General features: G+C 33.9%; 1 protein-coding gene across 4 annotated transcripts; it reads left to right on the forward strand.

Moving 5' to 3' along the window:
- The first annotated feature begins 1007 nt into the window (after positions 1-1007).
- On the forward strand, positions 1008-13921 carry LOC111045921 (gastrula zinc finger protein XlCGF57.1-like). 4 transcript variants are annotated; one of them, XM_039426789.1, is made up of 4 exons: positions 1008-1142; positions 2580-2797; positions 5367-5585; positions 12111-13921. In XM_039426789.1, the coding sequence occupies exons 2-4, from the start codon at positions 2600-2602 to the stop codon at positions 13425-13427; spliced, it is 1734 nt and encodes a 577-aa protein (XP_039282723.1). In that variant the 5' UTR covers positions 1008-1142; positions 2580-2599; the 3' UTR covers positions 13428-13921. The 4 variants fall into 4 exon arrangements, with proteins under 4 accessions (XP_039282723.1, XP_039282724.1, XP_039282725.1 ...); XM_039426790.1 differs by lacking the exons at positions 5367-5585; positions 12111-13921 and adding an exon at positions 6129-7145 and having other exon boundaries at positions 2580-3340; XM_039426791.1 differs by lacking the exon at positions 2580-2797 and having other exon boundaries at positions 1019-1142.
- The last annotated feature ends 13276 nt before the right edge of the window (positions 13922-27197 follow it).

The following is a 27197-nucleotide window of genomic DNA, read 5'->3' on the forward strand; positions in this document are numbered from 1 at the left end:
AATGAAAAATGCAGGTGAGCCTGCTGATCTTATTCTTGGACGATCCAGTCGGGGGTCCAGGGGGCGGAGCCCCCTGGATAGACGGATATGGCGAGCGAAGCGAGCCTGACGGCTAGTATGATAATAAAAAATAAATGAATGCGATTGAATCAATAAAAATACTCATAAATTTAATAAGCATATTTATACGCTTGAATAATTAAATTCATTTATCAAATATTTAATGAATGGAACGGAGATACGAAACTTATTTATATTTTTTCTATGTAATTAACACTTAGGTACTGTTTTATGATAATTTAATTATTTAAACCATAACTATAATCATTATTTTGTTGTAAGATTAGCCTATATTAAACGATATAGCCTACTGTACAGAACTGTATTTGTGTGAATAATGTGCAGTAAAATTTCGGAACCAATGAATTCCACTGATACGTAGGTACTGTACACAAAAATAATATAATGTCAAAAAATGTTTATTGAAAATCAAAATTTTACTGTCTTATTTATTTTTGACAGGACCTTTACATTCTTTTTGGTGAATTTTTAGTTTATTTTTTTTAATAAGTTATTTGTGTTGTGATAACGACATTTCAAGCTTTACCTATTATTAATTATTTTTAATAAAAATCAGGATCAAATTTCTATTTGATTTCGAATAAAGATCTTTGAAAAATTTTTCGCAACATTCGGAGTCAATTAATCCAATAAAATTGATTTTTATTCAAATTAGATTGTTACAAATAGAGGCTATAGATTGCTGAGCCAACGTTTTTATGAGATTTGAATTTAGCGCTTTACGTGCAGTGATGCTTTCTGTTAATAGACTATCGTATTAATTTGTTGAAAAATAGAACATATTTTACTAAAAAGATTTTTAATTCATCAAAAAAAATAATTTGTTGAATTGAAAATATATGAAACAACAAACCTAAATTTACCGTTCTCAATAATATGTCGATCAATTCGACCTTCGATATGCACTCGAAATTGAAAACAAGAGTGGTCTGCTATAGGATAGGGCTGTTGAAATCCTCTCTATGATTTTCGATTATTTTGTCATTTCAATTAATTACAGTAGGTGAAAGTGATTAATCATCGTGACTCATTCAATCTTATTAGGCACAATGGATTTCAAAGTAAGTACTTTAATGAACATTTTATTCAAAATGTGTAGGGTTGTAGCGGGTTGTAGTATTATAAGGAATATAGGCTACTACCTAACCTGAAAAATGCACTGTTGAAGACCTAAGTTCCTGTTACAATCAATTAATATCGGGGACAGAGCTTTGCTCTTGAGTACAAAAGCATAGAACATTTATTACGAAAGAAGAAATTATAATAACATTCATACAGGAATGTTCTATCCAATCACAGTAAATTGTAATTAATTCCCAGAGGAATGCAAAAATTTTCCTCACAAAGGCCCAGTTGCACAAAAGCAGGTTAAATTTTAATTCTGATTAACTTCAATTGAACCAAATCAGAGAAGACCTTTTCAAAAAGATGGATCTACTGGAATTAATCAGGAATAAAAATAACCCGGCTTTTTTGCAACCGGCACTAAGTACCTGATTGAATGAATACAAAAGTTCAACAGCTGAGTCATAATTTTGACACAGTCACACTCACTTCCATCACCAACAGACGACCATCAGCTGTTTTTCCAAGAATGAATAATAATTATCCTTTTAATGTCCTTCAGCAAGTTTTCCCAGGTATGAGACCTAGTGCAATCGAATCTTTATATTATAAACCTACTATGTTCTGAATTTCATGAGAATCGTTAGAGCAGTTTTCGAGATCTGGTGAAATACAAATATTTAAACATCCAAACATAATTATAAACAGAAGTTGCTTGTTTGATAGTATAGGATAATATTTAAAGAAGGTGGAGAATCATCAACAATGTTCCCATATCATCACTCTCTGTCATTATAACATGGACCTCATCACTATGGATACTCCACTCCACTTAATGTAGGATTTGTTTATGTGACTCATGATAGAAAAAAACACTCAGGCTAGGCACTCACCAGTTAGTCAAGACAAGACATGATCAGACACATTTAGTCACAATACTTCACATTGTTGCTTATGAGACAACACACTGATTGTCACACAACACACTGATATCATTGCAATTAAACATGTCTTCATAAGCAACTATGTGAAGTATTGTGACTAATCTTGTCTTTAATAATTGGTGTGTGACCAGCCCAAGGCTAGGCTGTTCCTTATGAGGCAACACACTCATTAGTCATTGCAATTAAACATGTCTTTATAAGCAACTATGTGAAATAATGTGACTGATCCTGTGTGATCACGTCTTTTCTTGACTAACTGGTGTGCGCCTAGCCCAATGTAAAATTCATTTCACATGAATAGGTAATAGATGGAGCATAAGGTGTTACACTTTTGGTTTTCATGGTAATGTTCACAATATGAAATATTTATTCAATATCATAATTGAAATTGAATCGAATATTGCAAGCTAAACAATTTCTGAAAGAACCAAATTTCTTTATTTAATCACAACATAACCAACTAGAACTGAGCCACTGACTTGCTTACAGGGAGGAGAGTACAGCTACAGATGCCACAGTGGATCCAGACCAGTCCAGATTCAGCCAAACACTTGGATGGTCAAGGACAAGACAACTCAGGGTCTATGACACATTCTCAACATCAAGGACCAATCATGGACATCTGTGATTGGCCAATCTATGGACCAGATGAAGCTGAAGACATCATTGAAGAAAAGTACCAGATTCAGCATAACATGGATAATCAGGTTGTATATTTAGACCACAATTATTCAAAACATCGATTTGAAATTATAGTGCTCAAGCCAGAGGTTCTGATTGAAGGAGAAGAACACCAACAACATGAAGGAACAGTGGAAGAAGAGGAGATTCAGCAAGATAATGATACAGGCATACAGATTGAAAGCATCTATTCTCTCTCAACAGATAGACTGAACTGTGACCCCTTTATACCTGAACACTTGAAAGTTGAAAATGTAGAAGAATCTTATGAAACACACTCAGAAACATTAGTGGATATTGAAGACAATTATTCTGATACATTATTTACACATTCCGAAAGTATAAGCTTACCACCAGGAGTATGTATATCAAACTCTGTCGGACAAGGAGGTTTAAGCACCATCAATAGATCAGTTGATGAAACTCTTGGGAACACTTTGATCAACGATTCTGATGAAGACCTCAATGAGGTGGACCTATTAATTAAAAATGCAAGAAAGAATGTGATTGATGCAGCAAGTGATAGTGACTTAACTGAATGTCAGTTGTGTGGTGAAGCATTCAGCAACATCAGAGAATTAAATCTTCATTTAGTTTTTTATGTGAGTTTTGTATACTCTTGATTTTCGTGCTTTTTAGATTATAATAAATATTTATACAGAAATAATAGTTGTCCGTATTTCTATACATCAACCTTCCTTAGTATATATAATACATCCTTTGTGAGTAAATTTTTATAATTCAACCTATACTGGTTGATCGAACAATCAGCTGATTCGCTAGGTATTGATTCAAATAACTATAGATTTATTCTAGATCGATTGATTCATTTAAAAGTGTAAACAAATAACTCTAACCTCAATGTACATGCAATCTTTTATTTTTTATAATCTGCCAATAATAAATAAGCCGCTTTATAATTTTTAATTCTGCCAATGGATTCTCAGTTGTTGAATCCCAGTTATACATGTTTTCTTATCATTTTAGATAATACGATTACTCTTTATCGCTAACAATATTTGATTTAATTTGATTGATCCTTTAATCTAGGTTTAACTTTCTTTTCCATTTTATAATTCTATTAAAATTCACTGGTTTACTCCAAGTATTTTGTGGTGCTAAAATACCACGTGACACATATGAGATATATTTTTCAATACCGAAGCATGTGTGCGACGCACAATGCCTCGCCAATGCTTGCCTTGCACCAATATGAGCGTTTGTCAATACGCGGCTTTCATCCTTATAGGATAGAACTGTTCAGTGTTCAAACCCCCTCTTTGATTTTGGATTATTTTGTCATTTCAGTTAATTACAGTAGGCGAAAGTGATTAATTATCTCGAATCATTCAATATTATTGAACACAGTGGATTTCGAAGTAAGTACTTGAATGAACATTTTATTCAAAATGTGTAGGGATATAGTATTATAAGGAAAATAGGCTACTACCTAACCTGAAAAATGCACTGTTGGAGACCTAAGTTCCTGTTACAATCAATTAATTTTGGGAACCGAGCTTTGCTCTGGAGTACAAAAGCATAGAACATTTATTATGAAAGAAGAAATTATAATAACATTCATACAGAAATGTTCAATCCAATCACAGTAAATTGTAATTAATTCCCAGAGGAATGCAAAAATTTTCCTCACAAAGGCCCAGTTGCACAAAAGCAGGTTAAATTTTAATCCTGATTAATGTCATGTGAACCAAATCAGAGAAGACCTTTTCAAAAAGATGGATCTACTGGAATTAATCAGGATTGAAAATAACCCAGTTTTTTTGCAACTGGCACTAAGTACCTGATTGAATGATCACAAAAGTTCAACAGCTGAGTCATAATTTTGAAACAGTCTCACACACATGAACTTGCTCACTCACTTCCATCATCAACAGATGACCATCAGCTGTTTTTCCAAGGATGTTCTGAATTTCATGAGAATCATTAGAGCAGTTTTTGAGATCTGGTGAAATACTAATATCTTAACATCCAAACATATAAACAGAAGTTGCTTGTTTGATGGTATATGATAATATTTAAAGAAGGCAGAGAATCATCAACAATGTTCCCATATCATCATTCTCTGTCATTATAACATGGACCTCATCACTATGGATACTCCACTTCACTTAATGTAGGATTTGTTTATGTGACTCATGATAGAAAAAACACTCAGGCTAGGCACTCACCAATTAGTCAAGACAAGACATGATCAGACACATTTAGTCACAATACTTCACATTGTTGCTTATGAGGCAACACAATCATTAGTCATTGCAATTAAACATGTCTTTATAAGCAACTATGTGAATTAATGTGATTGAACCTGTGTGATAACGTCTTTTCTTGACTAACTGGTGTGCGCCTAGCCCAATGTAGAAATTCATTCCACATGAATAGGTAATAGATAGAGCATAAGGTGTTACACTTTAGGCTTTCATGGTAATGTTCACAATATGAAATATTTATTCAATATCATAATTAAAATTGAATCGAATATTTCAAGCTGAACAATTTCTGAAAGAACCAAATTTATTTTTTCTTTATTTAATCACAACATAACCCACTACAACTGAGCCACTGACTTGCTTACAGGGAGGAGAGTACAGCTACAGATGCCACAGTGGATCCAGACCAGTCCAGATTCAGCCAAACAACATGGATGGTCAAGGTCAAGACAACTCAGGGTCAATGACACATTCTCAACATCAAGGACCAGACATGGACATCTGTGATTGGCCAATCTATGGACCAGATGAAGCTGAAGACATAATTGAAGAAAAGTACCAGATTCAGCATAACATGGATAATCAGGTTGTATATTTAGATCACAATTATTCAAAACATCGATTTGAAATTTTAGTGCTAAAGCAAGAGGTTCTGATTGAAGAAGAAGAACACCAACAACATGAAGGAATAGTGAAAGAAGTGGAGATTCAGCAAGAGAAAGATACAGGCATACAGATTGAAAGCATCTATTCTCTTTCAACAGATAGACTGAACTGTGACCCCTTTATACCTGAACACTTGAAAGTTGAAAATGTAGAAGAATCTTATGAAACACACTCAGAAACGTTAGTGAATATTGAAGACAATTCTTCTGACACATTATTTACACATTCTGAAAGTACAAGCTTACCACCAGGAGTATGTATATCAAACTCTGTTGGACAAGGAGGTCCAAGCTCCATCAATGAATCAGTTGATGAAACTCTTGGGAACACTTCGATCAACGATTCTGATGAAGACCTCAATGAGGTGGACTTATTAATAGAAAATGCAAGAAAGAATGTGATTGATGTAGCAAGTGATAGTGAATTAACTGAATGTCAGTTGTGTGGTGAAGCATTCAGCAACATCAGAGAATTAAATCTTCATTGTAGAATACACACAGCTGGGAAACAACATAAGTGCAAGTACTGTAACTACAAAACAAAAAAGAAAGATCATCTCTTCAAACATATAAGAACTCACACTGGAGAGAGACCCTACAGCTGTGATTTCTGTGACTACAAAGCAACAGAAAAATCATCTCTCACCAACCATATAAAGACTCACACTGGAGAGAGACCATTCAGCTGTGATTTTTGTGACTACAAAGCAAAAGTGAAATCAGCTCTCACACAACATTTAAGGATTCACACTGGTGAAAGACCCTACAGCTGTGATTTCTGTGATTACAAAGCAATACAAAAATCAGCTCTCACCTTGCATATAAAGACTCACACTGGAGAAAGACCATTCAGCTGTGATTTCTGTGACTATAAAGCAACAGTAAAATCAGTTCTCACCCAACATTTAAGGACTCACACTGGACAGAGACCCTTCAGATGTGATTTCTGTGACTACAAAGCAACAGAGAAATCATCTCTCAAAAAACATTTAAGGATTCACACTGGAGAGAGACCCTTCAGATGTGATTTCTGTGACTACAAAGCAAAAGTGAAATCAGCTCTCACACAACATTTAAGGATTCACACTGGAGAGAGACCCTTCAGATGTGATTTCTGTGACTACAAAGCAACAGTGAAATCATCTCTCACCAAACATTTAAGGATTCACACTGGAGAGAGACCCTTCAGCTGTGATTTCTGTGACTACAAATCAATACACAAGTCATCACTCAACAGACATCTGAGAACGCACACTAAAGAAAGACCCTAGAGCTGTGATTTCTATGACTACAAAACAAATCTAAAAAAAAGTCAAGGAAACACACTTGCAAAAAACTTTGAAATTAAATTTTTCCATATAAAACTTCATACAATCCAAAACAACATTCAAATACTAGAAATATTTAACTGATTTCTGAGGTCCCATAACTCTTACAACAGCTCAACTCTCAAAACTCTGAACCATTCATTAACATAGAAAATATATAAATAATTATTTACTTAGAAACTATGTCAATCAGAAATCAATCTCAGACATAATACTTCAAGAAAGTTTTTAAATGTTAATGTCTTGCCCTTCTTATCATCTGCATGATTCATCAATTTTCTATCTGAATATTTTTATTTTATTTAGCTGAATCACTGTACATACTACTATATAAATATTCCCAGATTTGTTTTTCTAGTCAGTAAAATTTGTATTCATATTTTTCGAATATTTGTGCAATAAAGTATAATAGTTTTCAAATAAAACTCTCAATATTCATTTTTGTCTTTCCTATCTATTCTATTATAAAATTATCCATCAATGTCTATGAATGCAACATCAGTTATGTCTCTTCAAATAAATTATCCTTGTGTTCATTACATTTCATTTGAAAACACTTTTCAACCAGACTATGTTCTAGTTATTTCAATGTTACAAAATTTATTATGCTCTTTGCACCTGGATTCACAAGATTTTTGTTTTTGAATAACTTTTAAATTGCATTATATTAAGAATTAAAATGAGAGGCCAAAAAAAGTTCTTTCTAAATTCTCCAATTTTGCTTCCACCACCACTTATCTTTTGAAACAAAAAAGTTTTAGCATTTCAAAAATTTCATGTTTGTTTGTATAGTAGTGCTAAAGTGTTTAGTATTAATACTTTTTGTAAAGTAGGGCTCATCGAATTAAGCTGTTTACCCTGTTGTCAATATTTGCAGTAGCAGAAGTCTTTGGGATGATTCACAGCATCTAATTTGGATTTCTGTCCAATAATAATTGTTACAAAACTTGTCATGCTCTTTGCACCTGGATTCACAAGTTCTTTTGTTGAAAAAGATAGACCCAATAATCATTGATAATAAACTGAGCTTGAACTGGACAGAATAGGTTCAGGAACAGCAAACTTATAATAATAAATCAAAGACATTCTCATCAAACCAAATAGGTAGGTTCATTTCCATCATTTAATTCAAGTTTACTTGGAAATGGTTGATTTCGAGGGTTAAATGAGTGTCCATTTACAAAAGTGCCTACTTGCCAAAAACAAAATTTTTCAGGAAACAAGAAAACCTTCATTTCATTGAAATTATGAGTTAATTAATTACTGTTAAGTTTATAAAATCCGTGAATAAATTGGAAACACAATTTACAAGGTCTTAGATTACAATATTTTTTTATATATATAGTAGTTTTAAGCTGTTTTAACTAGACAGTTTTGGAAAAAATATTTGTAATTATCAAGTTTTGGAAATGGACCTTTGTCAAGTAGCTAGTTTTGATACTGTAAATGAATCAGGTCTGATATGGAAATCTAAAATAACAAAGAGCCTGAAGAAAAGGACTAAAAGTGTAAAACAGAATTTATTCAAAGAAATGTTTTATTAAACATATTGGAATAATCTTAAAATGTTAAAACAATGAAATTTTGTAGAAAAATGTACTCGAACCAAATATTAAAAAATGAGCTGGAACAATGTACATGAAAATTTTTCTTAAATGTAACAATTTAAGCAAAATGTGACTGTCTTCAATCAATGAAAAATTAGCTAGCTCAAGGTAGATCAAGAAGAGTTTTCTTGCATGATTATCATAAATCTTTTTTTACACTCTTAAATTTATTTCTTCCATGGGCTCATCAATTTCTTCATTTTCATCAACATTTTGAAGATCCAGTTGTTCTTGTTTTGATATGACATCTTTGTAGAACTTCAAATGACAAGAACTCTCCACTGCACCTTCTTCAGCTGTCACTTCTTCTTCAGCATTCATTCTTCTTCAGGCCTCAGGTATAATACAAAACACAAAACAACTTGAACAACATGAACCTCTTGAAAATCAATCAACTATCAATGAACACAGCTTATTGAAAATAACTGATCCCCTGGAAGTGACAGGTTGGCCAACAGTACTATAGATTTTTATATTCAGTAATATTGATTTTCACTATGAAAATGTATGCCAGTGCTTCAGAATAAACAATATTGTGGAAGCTTACAACTAGTAAGTAGGGCTTTTTTATATTGCAACTAGCCAGTTTTGGAAAAATCTTCCTGAACTCTGTCATCTTAGTTGCTAGCAAGTAGATAGTTTTGGAACAGTTTGCATGAAGACAGTTTTGGAAATGGAATGAAATGCAACTAGGCTCACTTTGAATCTGTACTCAATTTTCAATCATTTTTTTTAAATAGGATGAAGAAACTTTTGTCACTGTAAAAGTGTTTTATAATGTATATTCCAGTAGTTACAACAACATGCAATCAAAATCTCGATTTCTCAAACTTTGTCAAGAAGGCACTTTTGGAAATGGACGACTCAAATAACCCAATTTATTTCATTTATTTACAATGCAAATGACACTAATGTAAAAACAGTGGAAGATGAAATAATAAGGTAGTCCTTATTGTGATATTTTCTTCCAAATTTCCAAGTGACAAAGTCCAAGATAAGGTTAGAATTTCACATGTACAATTTTTATAAAATTTTAGTCCAAAATAAACATTAAAACTATAAATTTTGAATTTAGATGGCTTGAATTATTAAATTAATTAGAAATATTCCACTCAATTGCCACTTGTAACGAATAATATTGAGTTATTCGAGAAAATTTGGAGACATTCAAAAAACACAAACTTGTCCACAACACTACAGGCTTAGGAAATACTGTGATTCACCAGCATACAGGAGCCCGCCTCTCCATTCTCAATGACAAATCTGCAAAGTTGTGGAGAAAGGTAGCACTATAGTGAGGTCCACGTTATAATGACAGTGTTTGATTAGCAATGGTATTGCTATCCTTGTCTATCATTCTACAAGCAGATAGCACTATCTCTATCTTGCTTTGCTCTGTTGCCAAAACATCTTTCAACAATGTAGAATTAATAATCAACAAAATATTTTATTGCAATTATGAAAATTCATGAAAGTGATATTCAAACATTTGAAGAGCTGTGAGAGTATTATCATAGAGAAAAGATAGCACTATGAAGATATCTCATGCTCATGGTATAGGGTGTTCATGTTCTAAATTTAAAGCCGATTTTTTGTCAACTCAAGCTGATTACTGTCTTTTATTAGCTGTCTTTTATAAACTGTCGTTTTGGCTGGGTGAGAGTATAAAAATTGCGCATTATGAGTCTACCAGTGTCACATAGCTTCACGAAAAAGAACCATGTGGACTGAATTGTTTCAAATGTCATGTCATGTGAGATATATTTTTCAATGCCGAAGCATGTGTGCGACGCACAATGCCTCGCCAACGTTTGCCTTGCACCAATATGTGCGTCTGTCAATACGCGGCTTCCATCCTTATAGGATAGAACTGTTCAAATCCCCTCTTTGATTTTCGATTATTTTGTCTTTTCAATTATTTGCAGTAGGTGAAAGTGATTAATTATCTCTACTCATTCAATGTGATTAGGCACAATGGATTTCGAAGTAAGTACTTGAATGAACATATGCAAAATTTGTAGGGATGTAGTAATATAAGGAAAATAGGCTACAGTACTACCTAACCTGAAAAATGCACTGTTGAAGAGCTGAATAATTCCTGTTACAATCAATATTATAATTTGAAGTAGTCAGTAACAAGGCAGAGAATCAGCAACAGTGTTTCCTTATCATCATCCTCATTATAACATGGACCTCACTATAGATACTCCACTAAGGGCCGGTTTCCAAGCACAGGATTTAGCTAAGTTCCAGATTTTGAACATCTGGAGTCAGAAAATTGGCTTTCCAAAATGTGGCATAGTCACAGTAGAACAAATAACGATTTTAAAATTCAATTTCAACAAACTAGAAAATTGAACACAAAAAATATAAAGGAAATAGTGTAAAATATAAGCTATTTTGAATTATTTAGGAATGTATAATTTTGTCAAGGAAAAACGTTTACAATTATAGAAATGAGAAAATAAAGATTATCATAAATACTGGTAAATACTATGCCCCATTTTGGAAAGCCAATTTTTTTACTCCAGCTATTTAGTCTAGAACTTAGTTAAATCCTGAGATCAAAAACTGGCCTTTAATTTAGGATTTTTTATGTGATATAATTAATAAAAATCTGGTTTGGCACACTCACACAACTTTCCTTGCTGTTATGAATAGGGTATCATCAATTTATATTCAGCTTAATTTCATCCTTCACAAAGGGAATTATTGTTTACAAAAAAATTAGGTGTGGCACACTCACACAACTTTCCTTGCTGTTATGGAAATTGATCTCCTGACGCTAGTGTTCATGCACATCTCAAGTCTACTATTCAAAGATCCAAGCCAGCTGGTGTCAGGACAATAATGCTGGAGACACAGGAGGTCTGCTATCTCTTCATAGTGAATGATTTAATAGAATCAACAGTTGCCAACAGTTTGCAATTGAATAATCACATTTTCTCAAATTTCAAGCTTATTTCCAATTTAAGTAAAAATGTAACTCAACATTAATTGTAGAGATTCTCATGCTCAATCTTTTTCACTTGAAATTTTTTGTTTAAATTGTATCTGAAGCCTGATAATTGGAAATCTAAAATGAAACTTGGCATGGATGGGGCGGAGCTCCTGAGATTTTTACAGATATGGGACTTGTGGCAGTTGATAGAGCTTATCAATGACTATTATAGGTATAAATTCAATTCAAATTGTTCAAGCCGTTTTCGAGAAAATCGCAAAAAACCCTGTTTTTGACTACATTTTAGCTGCCATCCAGAATTGCATTTGATCAAGATTGTTCATGTCAGATCCTTATAGGGGAAGGACCTTAAGTTCCAGATTTCATGTCCTTCCGTTGATTGGAAGATGAGATATCATGTAAGCGGACACTCATACACTTATACAAACACACTTAAAATTGAATCAAATATTGCAAGCTGAACAATTCCTGAAACAACCAAATGTATCCTTTCTTGATTCAATCACATCAACATAACATACTACAACTGAGCCACTGACTTGCTTACAGGGAGGAGAGTACAGCTACAGATGCCACAGTGGATCCAGACCAGTCCAGATTCAGCCAAACAAAATGGATGGTCAAGGTCAAGACAACTCAGGGTCAATGACACATTCTCAACATCAAGGACCAGACATGGACATCTGTGATTGGCCGATCCATGGATCAGATGAAGCTGAAGACACCATTGAAGAAAAACACCAGATTCAGCATAACATGGATAAACAGGTTGTATATTTGGACCACAATTATTCAAAACATCGATTTGAAATTATAGTGCTAAAGCCAGAGGTTCTGATTGAAGAAGAAGAACACCAACAACATGAAGGAATAGTGAAAGAAGAGGAGATTCAGCAAGAAAATGATACAGGCATACAGATTGAAAGCATCTATTCTCTTTCAACAGATAGACTGAACTGTGACCCCTTTATACCTGAACACATGAAAGTAGAAAATGTAGAAGAATCTTATGAAACACACTCAGAAACATTAGTGGATATTGAAGACAATTATTCTGATACAATATTTACAAATTCTGAAAGTATAAGAATACCAACAGGACTATGTATATCAAACTCTGTCAGACAAGGAGGTTTAAGCTCCATCAATAGATCAGTTGATGAAACTCTTGGGAACACTTCGATCAACGATTCTGATGAAGACCTCAATGAGGTTGACTTATTAATTAAAAATGCAAGAAAGATTGTGATTGATGTAGCAAGTGATAGTGAATTAACTGAATGTCAGTTGTGTGGTGAAGCATTCAGCAACATCAGAGAATTAAATCTTCATTGTAGAATACACACAGCTGGGAAACAACATAAGTGCAAGTACTGTAACTACAAAACAAAAAATAAAGCAAATCTCATCAAACATATAAGGATTCACACTGGAGAAAAACACTACAGCTGTGATTTCTGTGACTACAAAGCAACAGAGAAATCATCTCTCACCAAACATTTAAGGATTCACACTGGAGAGAGACCCTACAGATGTGATTTCTGTGACTACAAAGCAACAGAGAAATCATCTCTCACCAAACATATAAGGATTCACACTGGAGAGAGACCCTACAGCTGTGATTTCTGTGATTACAAAGCAATAAAAAAATCAAATCTCATCCAACATATAAGGATTCACACTGGAGAGAGACCCTACAGCTGTGATCTCTGTGACTACAAAGCAACAGTGAAATCATCTCTCACCAAACATTTAAGGATTCACACTGGAGAGAGACCCTTCAGCTGTGATTTCTGTGACTACAAATCAATACACAAGTCATCACTCAACAGACATCTGAGGACGCACACTAAAGAAAGACCCTAGAGCTGTGATTTCTATGACTACAAAACAAATCTAAAAAAAAGTCAAGGAAACACACTTGCAATAAACTTTGAAATACAATTTTTCCATACAAAATCTCTTACAATCCAAAACAACATTCGAATACTAAAAATATTTAACTGATTTCTGAGGCCCCATAACTCTTACAACAGCTCAACTCTCAAAACTCTGAACCATTCATTAACATAGAAAATATATTAATAATTTTATCAATTTTCATTTACATAGAAACTCTGTCAATCAGAAATCAATCTCAGACATAATACTTCAAGAAAGTTTTAAAATGTTAATGTCTTGCCCTTCTTATCATCTGCATGATTCATCAATTTTCTATCTGAATATTTTTATTTTATTTAGCTGAATCACTGTACATACTACTATATAAATATTCCCAGATTTGTTTTTCTAGTCAGTACAATTTGTATTCATATTTTTGGAATATTTGTGCAATAAAGTATAATAGTCTTCAAATAAAACTCTCTATATTCATTTTTGTCTTTCCTATCTATTCTATTATAAAATTATCCATTAATGTCTATGAATGCAACATCAGTTATGTCTTTTCAAATAAATTATCCTTGCTTCTATTACATTTTAGTTTAAAACACATTTTAACCAGACTATGTTCTAGTGTTTTCAATGTTACAAAATTGATTATGCTCTTTGCACCTGGATTCACAAGATTTTTGTTCTTATATAACTTTTCAATTGCATTAATTTAAGAATTAAAATGAGAGGCCAAAATATGTTCTTTCTAAATTCACTAATTTCACTTTCACCACCCACTTATCTTTTGAAACAAAAGAGTTTTAGCATTTCAAAAATTTCATGTTTGTATAGTAGTGCTAAAGTGTTTAGTATTAATAATTATTTTTGTATAGTAGGGCTCATCGAATTTCCATCAAGCTGTTTACCCTGTTGTCAATATTTGCAGTAGCAGAAGTCTTTGGGGTGATTTACAGCATCTAATTTGGATTTCTGTCTAATAATAATTGTTACAAGACTTGTCATGCTCTTTGCACCTGGATTCACAAGTTTTTTTGTTGAAAAAGATAGACCCAAGAATCATTGATAATAAACTGTTTTTGAACTGGACAGAATAGGTTCAGGAACAGCAAACTTATAATAATAAATCAAAGACACTCTCATCAAACCAAATAGGTAGTTTTATTTCTATAAGTTAATTTAAGTTTTCTTGGAAATGTTTGATTTCAAGGGTCAAATGAGTCGTCCATTTACAAAAGTGCCTACTTGCCAAAAACAAAATTTTTCAGGAAACAAGAAAACCTTCATTCCATTGAAATTATTATGAGTTAATCAATTACTGTTAAGTTTATAAAATCCGTGAAAAAATTGGAAACACAATTTACAAGGTCTCAGATTACAATATTTTTCTATATATATATATATATATATATATATATATATATATATATATATATATATATATATATATATATATATATGGGTAAGTCTAAAACCTTGACCAGCATAAAAAGTGATTGACCGGGTATTAATAATTGTCCGATTCGTTTCAAATTTAGCATACAGGATGATTCACACATACTAAACATACTGTTGAAGTTTCATCAGAATATTATGATGTTTAGGGGTGGTTAGGGGTTGAAACCCCTATTGACCAGCATAAAAAGTGATTGACCGGGTATTTTTAATTGTCCGATTCGTTTCAAAATTGGTATACAGGATAATTCACACATACTGAACATACTGTTGAAGTTTCATCGGAATATATTGATGTTTAGGGGTGGTTAGGGGTTGAAACCCCTATTGACCAGCATAAAAAGTGATTGACTGGGTATTTCTAATTGTCCGATTCGTTTAAAATTTGGCATACAGGATGATTCACACATACTAAACATACTGTTGAAGTTTCATCAGAATATTATGATGTTTAGGGGTGGTTAGGGGTTGAAAACCCTATTGACCAGCATAAAAAGTGATTGACCGGGTATTTCTAATTGTCCGATTCGTTTCAAATTTGGCATACAGGATGATTTACACATATTTAACATACTGTTGAAGTTTCATCAGAATATATTGATGTTTAGGGGTGGTTAGGGGTAAAAAACTTTAACTGTATGTTAAATATGTTATGTGTATATCATCCTGTATGCCAAATTTGAAACGAATCGGACAATTTACACATATTTTACATACTGTTGAAGTTTCATCAGAATATATTGATGTTTAGAAGTGGTTAGGGGTTAGGAACCCTATTGACCAGCATGAAAAGTGATTGACCAGGTATTTCTAATTGTCCAATTCGTTTCACATTTGGCATACAGGATGATATACACATATTAAACATACTGTTAAAGTTTCATCAAAATATAATGATGTTTAGGGGTGGTTAGGGGTAAAAAACTTTAACTGTATGTTAAATATGTTATGTGTATATCATCCTGTATGCCAAATTTGAAACGAATCGGACAACTATAAAAACCCAGTCAATCACTTTTTATGCTGGTCAATAGGGTTTTTTACCCCTAACCACCCTAAACATCATTATATTTTGATGAAACTTCAAAAGTGTGTTTGATATGAGTATATCATCCTGTATGCCAAATTTGAGAAGAATCGAACAATTAGAAATACCCGGTCAATCACTTTTTATGCTGGTCAATAGGGTTTTTACACCTAACCACCCCTAAACATCATTATATTTCGATGAAACTTCAACAGTATCTTTGATTTGTGTATATCATCCTGTATGCCAAATTTGAAACGAATCAGACGATTGGAAATACCCGGTCAATCACTTTTTATGCTGGTCAATAGGGTTTTTACACCTAACCACCCCTAAACATCATTATATTTCGATGAAACTTCAACAGTATGTTCAATATGTGTATATCATCCTGTATGCCAAATTTGAAACGAATCGGACAACTATAAAAACCCAGTCAATCACTTTTTATGCTGGTCAATAGGGTTTTTTACCCCTAACCACCCCTAAACATCATTATATTTCGATGAAACTTCAACAGTATGTTCAATATGTGTATATCATCCTGTATGCCAAATTTGAAACGAATCGGACAATTAGAAATACCCGGTCAATCACTTTTTATGCTGGTCAATAGGGTTTTTTACCCCTAACCACCCCTAAACATTATTATATTTCGATGAAACTTCAACAGTATGCTCAATATGTGTATATCATCATCTATGCCAAATTTGAAACGAATCGGACAATTAGAAATACCCAGTCAATCACTTTTTATGCTGGTCAATAGGGTTTTTTACCCCTAACCACCCCTAAACATCATTATATTTCGATGAAACTTCAACAGTATGTTTGATATGTGTATATCATCATGTATGCCCAATTTGAAACAAAGCGAACAATTAGAAATACCCGGTCAATCACTTTTTATGCTGGTCAGTAGGGTTTTTTACCCCTAACCACCCCTAAACATCATTATCAAAGCAAGAAAGAAATAGCACTTCCCGCTTTGTTGAATGATAGAAGAATAGCAATACCATTTCTAATCAAACACTGGCATTATAACGTGGACCCTATTTTAGATTATGCATTAGTCATAAAAGTTGGGTTATGCTCAATACTGACCTTACTGTAGCCTATTCATTATATATATTGTAACGTTTTGACATTCGGAGGGATTAATAAAAATTCCCATTTGGAGAAATTTATAGGTCTAAGTGGAATAATAGGCTAATATCGCCAAAGATGATAATGTTTAAAGATTAGATAATATCAGGCATCATGGCTAAATTTATAACGGCCGAATAGAAATGAAAATAATTTTGCTACCTATATAATATTTTATAAAATATTGAAAATTTGAGGTTAGGCATAAAATATCTATTGATCGGCGACCTAATGATCAACTGAGTTGCATAACGTAGAATCTAGCCAAACACCTTGGCAGAAACTTATTGTAACGAAATAGTATGCAACTTGAGGAACCAAAAAATCCACGTGGCTATTGTTGTAATATGAGAATCAATCTATAACCTTTAAAAAATTACTTTGCATGTAAAAAACGTATTAAAAAACCCAGACAAAAATAATTTAATGTATTAAGGAAGTAGGAGGTTCCTAGGCACATGTATACTATAATAATTTGCATGCACCAATCAAATGGTAGCAATTGATAGGCGGTAATAGTGAGCCGATTCAAATATATTTGTATATATTTCTATAAATGATAAGAATTTATGAATTATTGTTGTACAGTTTATGTTTTGGATATGGCCCGAAGGCAGATGAATTATCAAAGATGTAACATAAGTAGTAATTTAATAGATCGGCATGAACTATTTGAGCCATGAATGGCGGAGGAACAGATTATTTTAATTTTATGTAAATATGGAAATCGGAAATGAAAATTGTGAATTAGAAAGGAGAACTTCCCCACTTGCCTGCCAACCACTACCATGAGATGTCACCAGAAATTGTAGAGCGCAATATCTTACAGTACCTTTTAATAACTTAAAGTTGAATCGAATTACTAATGGTAATCCCGTCCTGACTCCAAACCTATGGATTGGGGTACAGTTAAGATTTAATTCACGAAAACGTCGACAACCTCAAAAGTAAGTCCTTAATTTGCACTAACCTTGGAACTGGCGAGGAAGTGGACTGTATCTCGTGGGTAGAAGTTACTGCTGACGATATCCTGTCTTTATGCGTAGGCCTATATGATATTGCACATATCACATATATCATGAAACGAAACGAGGTAATTGCGTTCAGCTCGAACGCCATGGAATGAAAACGAAAAACAATGTTGACTTCTCGACAACGCTTCTTGAAGTGACGGGTTGGAAGATAAATGGGGAGGGTGGGGGAGAGAGGTTATCTTGCCTCTTTGGGAGAGGGGGAAGGGGAGGAAAGCACAAACTAAATCAACCCACAATCAAGGCTGCCGACCCTCCGCGAATCCACCAACTAATTTTCTCATAAGACTTTGTGATGCTATTGTAAAGAAAAAGTCATTTAAATATTTTTAATCCCTTGGAAGAGACGACTTTGGCCACAAATAATCCAGGACCACCAGGAGTTTGGATTGCCTCTCCGCGAATCCACCATTTCCAAGAACATAAACTCAAAAAAAAACTAAAATTTAAAAGTAAAAGAAAAACAAAACAACATGCACTGAACGGTAGGAAAGGAAAAACGAAAGGAAAAGGAATAGGAAAGGAAAACGGAAAACTTGGGGTGAGGGTTAAACTAATAGGGAAGTATGGGGGCAAGTTTCCTAACTGGCCTAACATACTCACCAGAGTTAGTTTTCACGTGAGCTGAGCGCACAACACCCTTAGCATCACTTATGATTTGGGTGACTCTACCTAACGGGTATGATAAGGGTGATGAATTGTCCTCTTTAATCCATACTAACTGCCCTACCTGAAGGTTTGTGTCACTCTCAAACCACTCTTATTCTTCTGTTGAAGAGTGTGGAGGTATTCACTCTCCCACCTCTTCCACAATCTCTGAGTGAAGCGATTAACCTTTTCCCAACGAGACAGTCTGTACTCGTTGACATCACTCACGTCAATTTCAGGAACCGCCAACAGAGGGCAATGAACAAGGAAATGTCCAGGAGTCAGCGCCTCGTAGTCATCAGGAGATGAAGAGAGCACATACAACGGTCTCGAATTGAGTATCGCCTCAATTTTCACCAACAGAGTGGAAAGCTCAACAATAGTTAGGACCGAATTTCCCACTTCACGAAACAAATGGAATTTCACATTTTTAATATTAGACTCACAGATTCCATTCATGAAAGGAGCATGTGGAATATTAAAACGAAATTGGATGCTTTTAGATGACATCGCATCACAGACGTTGGATTGATTTTCTGATGATCTGAGAAATTCAACAATTTCCTTCAATTGTCGCGCAGCACCTTTGAAATTCGTCCCTTGATCACAGAATATTTCTTTAGGCAATCCACGCCTAGAAACAAAACGATGGAGAGTGTTAATAAACTCTTCGGATGAAAGACTTGTAAGCACCTCAATGTGACAAGCTTTTGTTGCCAGACAGACAAACAGTGCAAAGTATGCCTTGTACGTACGAGCTTTGGGCCGAATACTCTCTTTGACAGTGAAAGGACCAGCTAGATCAACCGCAGCCTTCAGAAAGGGAGCACTGGGAACAACACGAGAGCTGGGAAGATCACCCATGACGGGAGCAACAGGAGTTGCATTGAATAAACGGCAACGAGTACAATTGAAAATCACATTTCTGATAACACTGTGTGCTCCAACAATCCAAAAATAACGCTGAATAAGAGTACGCACTATTCTTGGTCCAGCATGAAGATGAGAAATATGATAATACTCAATGAGGAGTTTAGTAAAATGACTATCTTTATGTATCAAACAAGGATGCTTGGCTTCATATCCTAAAGCACTATTAACCAATCTGCCACCAACACGAATCACACCATCACAATCCAAGAATACAGACAATTTTTGGAAACTCTTATCACAAGGTTTACCCTCTTTCAATAGGTTGAGTTCACGATTGAAATGACACTTTTGAACAATTTTAACACAATAAATTTGTGCACTTTTCAACTCTTGAACACTAAGTGCGCCTGATTTACGACAGACACCACTAATTGATGCTTTACAAGAAGAAGCATCGCCATAAACGCATCGAGGAATTGAAATTGAACTTAGAGCAGGAAGCTCTCTCATCAGCTCGTTCCAGCATTCGTTGTAGTCAACAGGAATCGGCGTATCCCAATCGATGTCCAACTTCCACAGCTCTTGTAAAAAACATTTCATTTTGAATATTACTGGAGCTATAAAACCGAGAGGGTCATACAGATGCGCGATAACGGACAGAACAGTGCGCTTAGAGTTTTTCTTTTGAAACTCTGGAACGGAGACTTTAATATGAAAACAATCAGTAGTTGGGTTCCACATTATGCCAAGGACTTTCACATTTGAATTAGGCTCATCACTGATATGAAGTGGTACTTGAGTGTTTTCAGAACGAATCAAATCCAAGAACTCAGGAGAATTACTGCTCCATTTATTCAACTTGATATGAGCACAGTTTAGAAGACTACAAAGTTGTGATTTTATTTCACAGATTTCTTCCAACGAATTAGCACCTGTGAGAAAATCGTCGTGATATATATCATCACGAATAGCTGCTGCTGCCAACAGAAATTTATCTCCTTCATCTTTTGCCAGTTGAATGAGAGCACGTTGAGCAAGAAAACCAGACGGCCTCAAACCATATGTGATTGTTTTGAGCTCATAAACGACAATATCATTGGAAGGATCTTTACGAAACAATATGTGAAGGAAAGAACGATCTTCTTCATCAACGAGGATAGCACGATACATTTTCGTAACATCACACGTGAATATGAATGAGTGAAGTCTGAATCTAGTTAACACATCACAAATGTCATTTAACAATTTTGGACCTGAATGAAGAACTTGATTCAACAAAATGTGACTCTTTTTAGCAGACCCATCAAATACAACACGAACCTTTGTTGTAGGTGATGACGGATTGAATACACAAAAATAAGGAATAAAATATTTACCTGGTTTTTTAGCAACTTCCATATGATCCAAAAGAAGATACTCTTCCATAAATGATACGCAATCAGATTTCAAACGAGCATCACGCAGCATACGACGCTCCAACGACAGAAAACGATTTAAAGCAACATTATGAGATTCATGAAATTTGAGTTGATTAGTGTCAACTTTGAAAGGGAGACGAACAACATATCTTCCTTCAGTATCACGCGTGTGAGTTTCAGCAAAATGTTTCTCACAAAACTCATCATCGGGACTAGGAAATTTATGATTAGGAATTTCTTCACTTTCCCAAAACTTATGAACCTAATTATTCAACGAGTTCTCAGAGGTGGGACATGTCATTAATGCAGTCAATGACTGATTAAGAAGACCGGAATGATTTGGAAATTCACCCAAAATAATGTCACCAAACACGGTAGGAATCACGCAAAACGAACACTCTTCACTAGATGAGACTTGACTATGATGACGTAATATTTTGTTGAATAACTGACATCCCAATAGAAGATCAACGGAACGTTGTTCATAGATCACAGGATCAGCAAGGTTGAATTTTTTCAACTCATTTTGCACTTTCGAACTGAGATAAATAGGGGGCAATGAACCAACTATTTTATCAATCACGTAAGCCTCAGCTTCTAGACGAGGGTGATTTGAGCCCTTAGGTTTCAACAAACATTTCACAACACCAGAAGAATTCCCTACACTCGAGGAATTCAAACCAGAGAAATTTTGTTGACAATCATGAACAGATAAACCAAGTTTCATAACAAGATCTTTTGTGATGAAATTGGCAGTACTACCAGAATCAATCATTAAACGAACACCAATAAATGAACCAGATGAATTTTTAATAACTGCTTGAGCAGTACCTAGAACAACACTCGTTTTAGGAATTAAACTAACAATTGATGACTTATCAATAACATTATCAGTGATACCACAATGCTTAGAAGAATTTGAATTCTCAACAACATTCATAGTGCTATCAGTTTGAGTGATCGAATCAACGGATTTCGATTTCAAAGCAATTTTAGAGATATTATCAGTAGACTTCTGATAACGAACAGGAGAATTCGAATGGCTATTATCACTACTACGAGGATAATGAAGTAATTTATTATGCATACGACCACAATAACACAACGATTTAGACTTGCATTGGTTTACAGCGTGAAATTTGGAGAAACAATTGAAACAGACTCTCAATGATTTAATAAATTCATTCCTAGCTTTTGGATCTCTTTTCAAGAAAGCAGGACATTTGAATAACGAATGATTCGTTGAGTTGCAAAATGAGCATTTTGTTTCAGCACTATCATTCAATTCACAAGTAACTAAGCTGCTTTTATTTCGAACGCTGTTATTAGCCTGAGTAGATAAGACAACCTTTTTCTGAAAAGACTTATTTTTCGGCTTTTCGATAGATTTTTGTTCATTAACAGACGGCACATCAGATGCAGATAATTGATAAGATCTAACTCTCTTATTCACGAAATCAATCAACTGTTGACAAGAAGGAAAGCTCTTATCAGCTACCTCGAGCTCAAACGATTCACGTGATATTTTGTCTAATTGACGAATAGCTAATGAGTACAAGATATAATCAGCCAAATCAGGAACTTTCAACGATTTCAGAGTGGTAATACTATCACCTACTTTAACAAGAAAATCTTGAAGCGATTGTAACGAAGGTTTAAATGGGATTGAACTAGGTAGTTTTCAAAATCTCATTTACGTAGTAGTTAGCTAGCACCCTATCACTTTCATAACGCTTGCATAGAGTTTTCCATGCCAAATCAAAATCACTACCTACTTATCTGAAAAGATTTTACTACTCTGGCTGCTTCGCCTTTCAACAAATTATGCAAAATATGGGATTTATGAACAGGAGAATAATATTTATCATCCACAATCAATGATGAAAAGATATTTTTGAATCTAGGCCAGTCTGAAATATCAGAGCCATCAAACGGTTTTATTTCAGTTGGAGGTAATATCATGTTCAAACGGGGAGAATGAGAGGTTGAAGGTGAGGGTTCACTTTTCTCCTTCGGTTTCTCATTTTTCATCTGATTCAATTTATCACGAGCATTTATTATTGCACAGGATAAATTATCAATAACGGTAAGTGATTGATATTCAGGTTCTTTAGTAGGTTCAACTTGAATAGATAATTCATTGATTTCATCTAAGAGTGCAGAATATTCTTTCACAGTATTTTCAATAGATATGCTTCTTATCAAAAATTGAGATTGAGTTTTAGGATCATTGATGTCCTTCAACAAGTCATAAGCTTGTTGAACACGGCTAAAAAAAGTTTCTTTCTTCTTCACTCGAATAGTAAGCAAGGCTTGTGGGCTTTCCATTGTAACTAAGTAACTGATTAGATAAACAAGGAGATTTGGAAAGGAACTTTGTAACTGGATTTAGCATGGATATCAGTGCATGTATCAACAAGTAACTCTACTATTAACGAATTGAAATTTAAATTGAAAAATAAATCTCTTGGAAATAGAACATATCCCAGGCCTGGTGGACCATGTGGTAATCCCGTCCTGTCTCCAAACCTATGGATTGGGGTACAGTTAAGATTTAATTCATGAAAACGTCGACAACCCCAAAAGTAAGTCCTTAATTTGCACTAACCTTGGAACTGGCGAGGAAGTGGACTGTATATCGTGGGGTAGAAGTTACTGCTGATGATATCCTGTCTTTATGTGTAGGCCTATATGATATTGCACATATCACATATATCACGAAACGAAACGAGGTAATTGTGTTCAGCTCGAACGCCATGGAACGAAAACGAAAAACGATGTTGACTTCTCGACAATGCTTCTTGAAGTGACAGGTTGGAAGATAAACGGGGAGGATGAAGGAGGGGTGAGGGAGAGAGGTTATCTTGCCTCTTTGGGAGAGGGGGAAGGGGAGGAAAACACAAACTAAATCAACCCACAATCAAGGCTGCCGACCCTCCGCGAATCCACTAACTAATTTTCTCATAAGACTTTGTGATGCTATTGTAAAGAAAAAGTCATTTAAATATTTTTAATCCCTTGGAAGAGACGACTTTGGCCACAAATAATCCAGGACCACCAGGAGTTTGGATTGCCATCAGCAGCTCATCAAGAATCCGGCATGTGAGTGAATAATATTTGAAATAGTGATAGGGCGCCCTCAGTGCTTCGAAATGAAATAAGAAATCAAAGCTAGCTCATCGAAAGGGATTTAAAAATTAAGAAATTGGTAAAAATACATGCACAAGTTTAAAGATTGTATAAGAGGTATTTTATTGGATAGTAACGAGTCAATTCATATATCAAAAGATACATCAATCAAAAGAATACTAAGTTCTAAGCTGATAATACAAATGTTTATATGATCATTAATTTTTGTAATATAATTTGCGATAATATAATGTAGCTCTGATTCATTAGATAAATTGATCTATCTATTTCCGTCAGGTGCCGAATCTTGCACCCTGAGATATATCTATATATAAAAGCGAAATGGCACTGACTCACTCACTCACTCACTCACTCGCATAACTAAAAATCTACCGGACCAAAAACTGGACCCCCGACTGGATTGTTCTAACATATGATAAAAATGCTCAAATGAAAAATGCAGGCGAGCGAAGCGAGCCTGCTGATCTCATTCCTGGACGATCTAGTCGGGGGTCCAGGGGGCGGAGCCCCCTGGCTAGACGGATATGGCGAGCAAAGCGAGCCTGACGGCTAGTAATATATATTTATTGGAAACCTATAGAAATTAATATATATTTTGATTATTAATTTGTCCATTTATCATGCTCTGATTTGATAAGTTTATATAAATGAAATAGAATTATCCAAGTAGACAAGCATCAGCAAGTTGATGTCAAAGCTACATGCAGATAAATGCATATGATCATGAAGTGAAAGCACATGGTAGAGTTTTGTGCTATAGAACTCGAAAAATAGTATTAACCTGTGATATTTTATTGATTTCGTTTCTTGTTATATTATATATTTTTGTCGCTCTATATATTTTTGCTTTGGTTTATTTAGAGATATTTGTTAATATATTATGTATCAAATTTTTTATGGTGTACTATTCATTTATTCCTCAATACTATAGGATATAAGTTTTATATATATATATTTTTTAAAATTATCAGTATTATTGTGAAAGCTCATGTCTGGGCCTATGAAGATTTCAGTGAGATTATATCCTAGTAAAACCATGACCAGATTTTATAATTATTAAAATAACTCTCATGCTCTACCAATTGACGCCAAGCAAGAGGCTAAGCGTACCTACTCCACCAAAAGTAACGTGACAATATACAGAGTGTTTCAGAAGTAGTGTCGAACATTTTAGGGTATTGTTCCTGGATGATAGGAGACTACAAATGTCGTATTTGATGTGTCCAAAACTCAGCGGTTATCCTTATAGCTGCCATTTTGTTTTTTTCACTTGGGAAATTTTTATCTCAAGAACAAAATGTTTTATTGATCTGAAATTTGGCATGAATATTAAATTTATGCTATAAAGAATCAACTTAAAAAATAAAATTAAAAAATTTCGATGTAAATTTTCAAAATGGCGCCCATTTTAAATTTTTGATTGCAAATTTCAAAAAACCATTCACTTTACGAGAAAATTACAAGAGAGAAAAAAGTTAGCAAATTTTATCATGATTTTAAAAATACCTTTTCTATCAAGACTGGTCGACGAATAACAAAGAAATTAATTCTTTTCGTACTGCATACATGACCACTTGTCACCATTTAAACATCAATATTGAATTCTCAATTTCAATAATTGTATTTAAGATGAAGCTTTGAAACTCGGTATAACTCCATAAGGCCATCCAGCTGATTTTACAATGTTTTTCAGATAATCTTGTTTGTTCATAGTCATACATGCAGTACGAAAATAATTTATTTCTGTGTTATTCTTTGAGACCAATCTTAATAAATAAGGTATCATAGAAATCTTGATAAAATTTGCTAACTTTTTTGTCTCTTGTAATTTTTGTGTAAAGTGAACGGTTTTCGTGAAATTTGCAATCATAAATTCAAAATGGCCGCCATTTTGAAAATTTACATTGGACATTTTTTATTTTATTTTTTAAAGTTGAGTCTTCATAGCATAAATATTCATGCCATATTTCAGATCAATACAACATTTCGTTATTGAGATAAAAATTTCTAAGTGAAAAATACAAAATGGCAGCTATAAGGATAACCGCTGAGTTTTGAACACTTCAAATACGACATTTGTAGTCTCCTATCATCCAGGAACGATACCCTAGAATGTTCGACACTACTTCTGAAACACCCTGTATAGTAGTTTTAAGCTGTTTTAATATGCAACTAGACAGTTTTGGAAAAAATATTTGTAATTAGCAAGTTTTGGAAATGGTACTTTGTCAAGTAGCTAGTTTTGATACTGTAAATGAATCATGTCTGATTTAGAAATCTAAAACAACAAAGAGCCTGAAGAAGAGGATTAAAAGTGTAAAACAGAATGTATTCAAAGAAATGTTTTATTAAACATATTGGAATAATCTTGAAATGTTAAATCAATGAAATATTATTGTAGGAAAATTATGAAAAATGTACTCCCACCAAATATAAAAAAATGGGCTAGAACAATGTTCATGAAAATATTTATTAAATATAACAATTCAAGCAAAATGTTACTGTCTTCAATCAATGAAAAATCAGCTAGCTCAACATAGATCAAGGAGAGTTTTTTTGCCTTATTATCATAAGACTTTTTTCACACTCTTAAATTTATTTCCTCCATGGTCTCATCAATTTCTTCATTTTCATCAACATTTTGAAGATCCAGTTGTTCTTGTTTTGATATGACATCTTTGTAGAACTTCAAATGACAAGAACTTTCCACTGCACCTTCTTCAGCTGTCACTTCTTCTTCAGCATTCATTCTTCCTCAGGCCTCAGGTATAATACAAAACACAAAACAACTTGAACAACATAAACCTCTTGAAAATCAATGAACTATCAATGAACACAGCTGATTGAAAATAACTGATCCCCTGGACGTGACAGGTTGGCCAACAGTACTATAGAATTTATATTCAGTAATATATTGATTTTCACTATGGAAATGTACCGGTATGCAAGTGCTTCAGAATAAACAATATTGTGGAAGCTTACAAATAGTAAGTAGGGC

This window comes from Nilaparvata lugens, chromosome 4, assembly GCF_014356525.2.
Source record: "Nilaparvata lugens isolate BPH chromosome 4, ASM1435652v1, whole genome shotgun sequence".
NCBI lineage: Eukaryota > Metazoa > Arthropoda > Insecta > Hemiptera > Delphacidae > Nilaparvata > Nilaparvata lugens.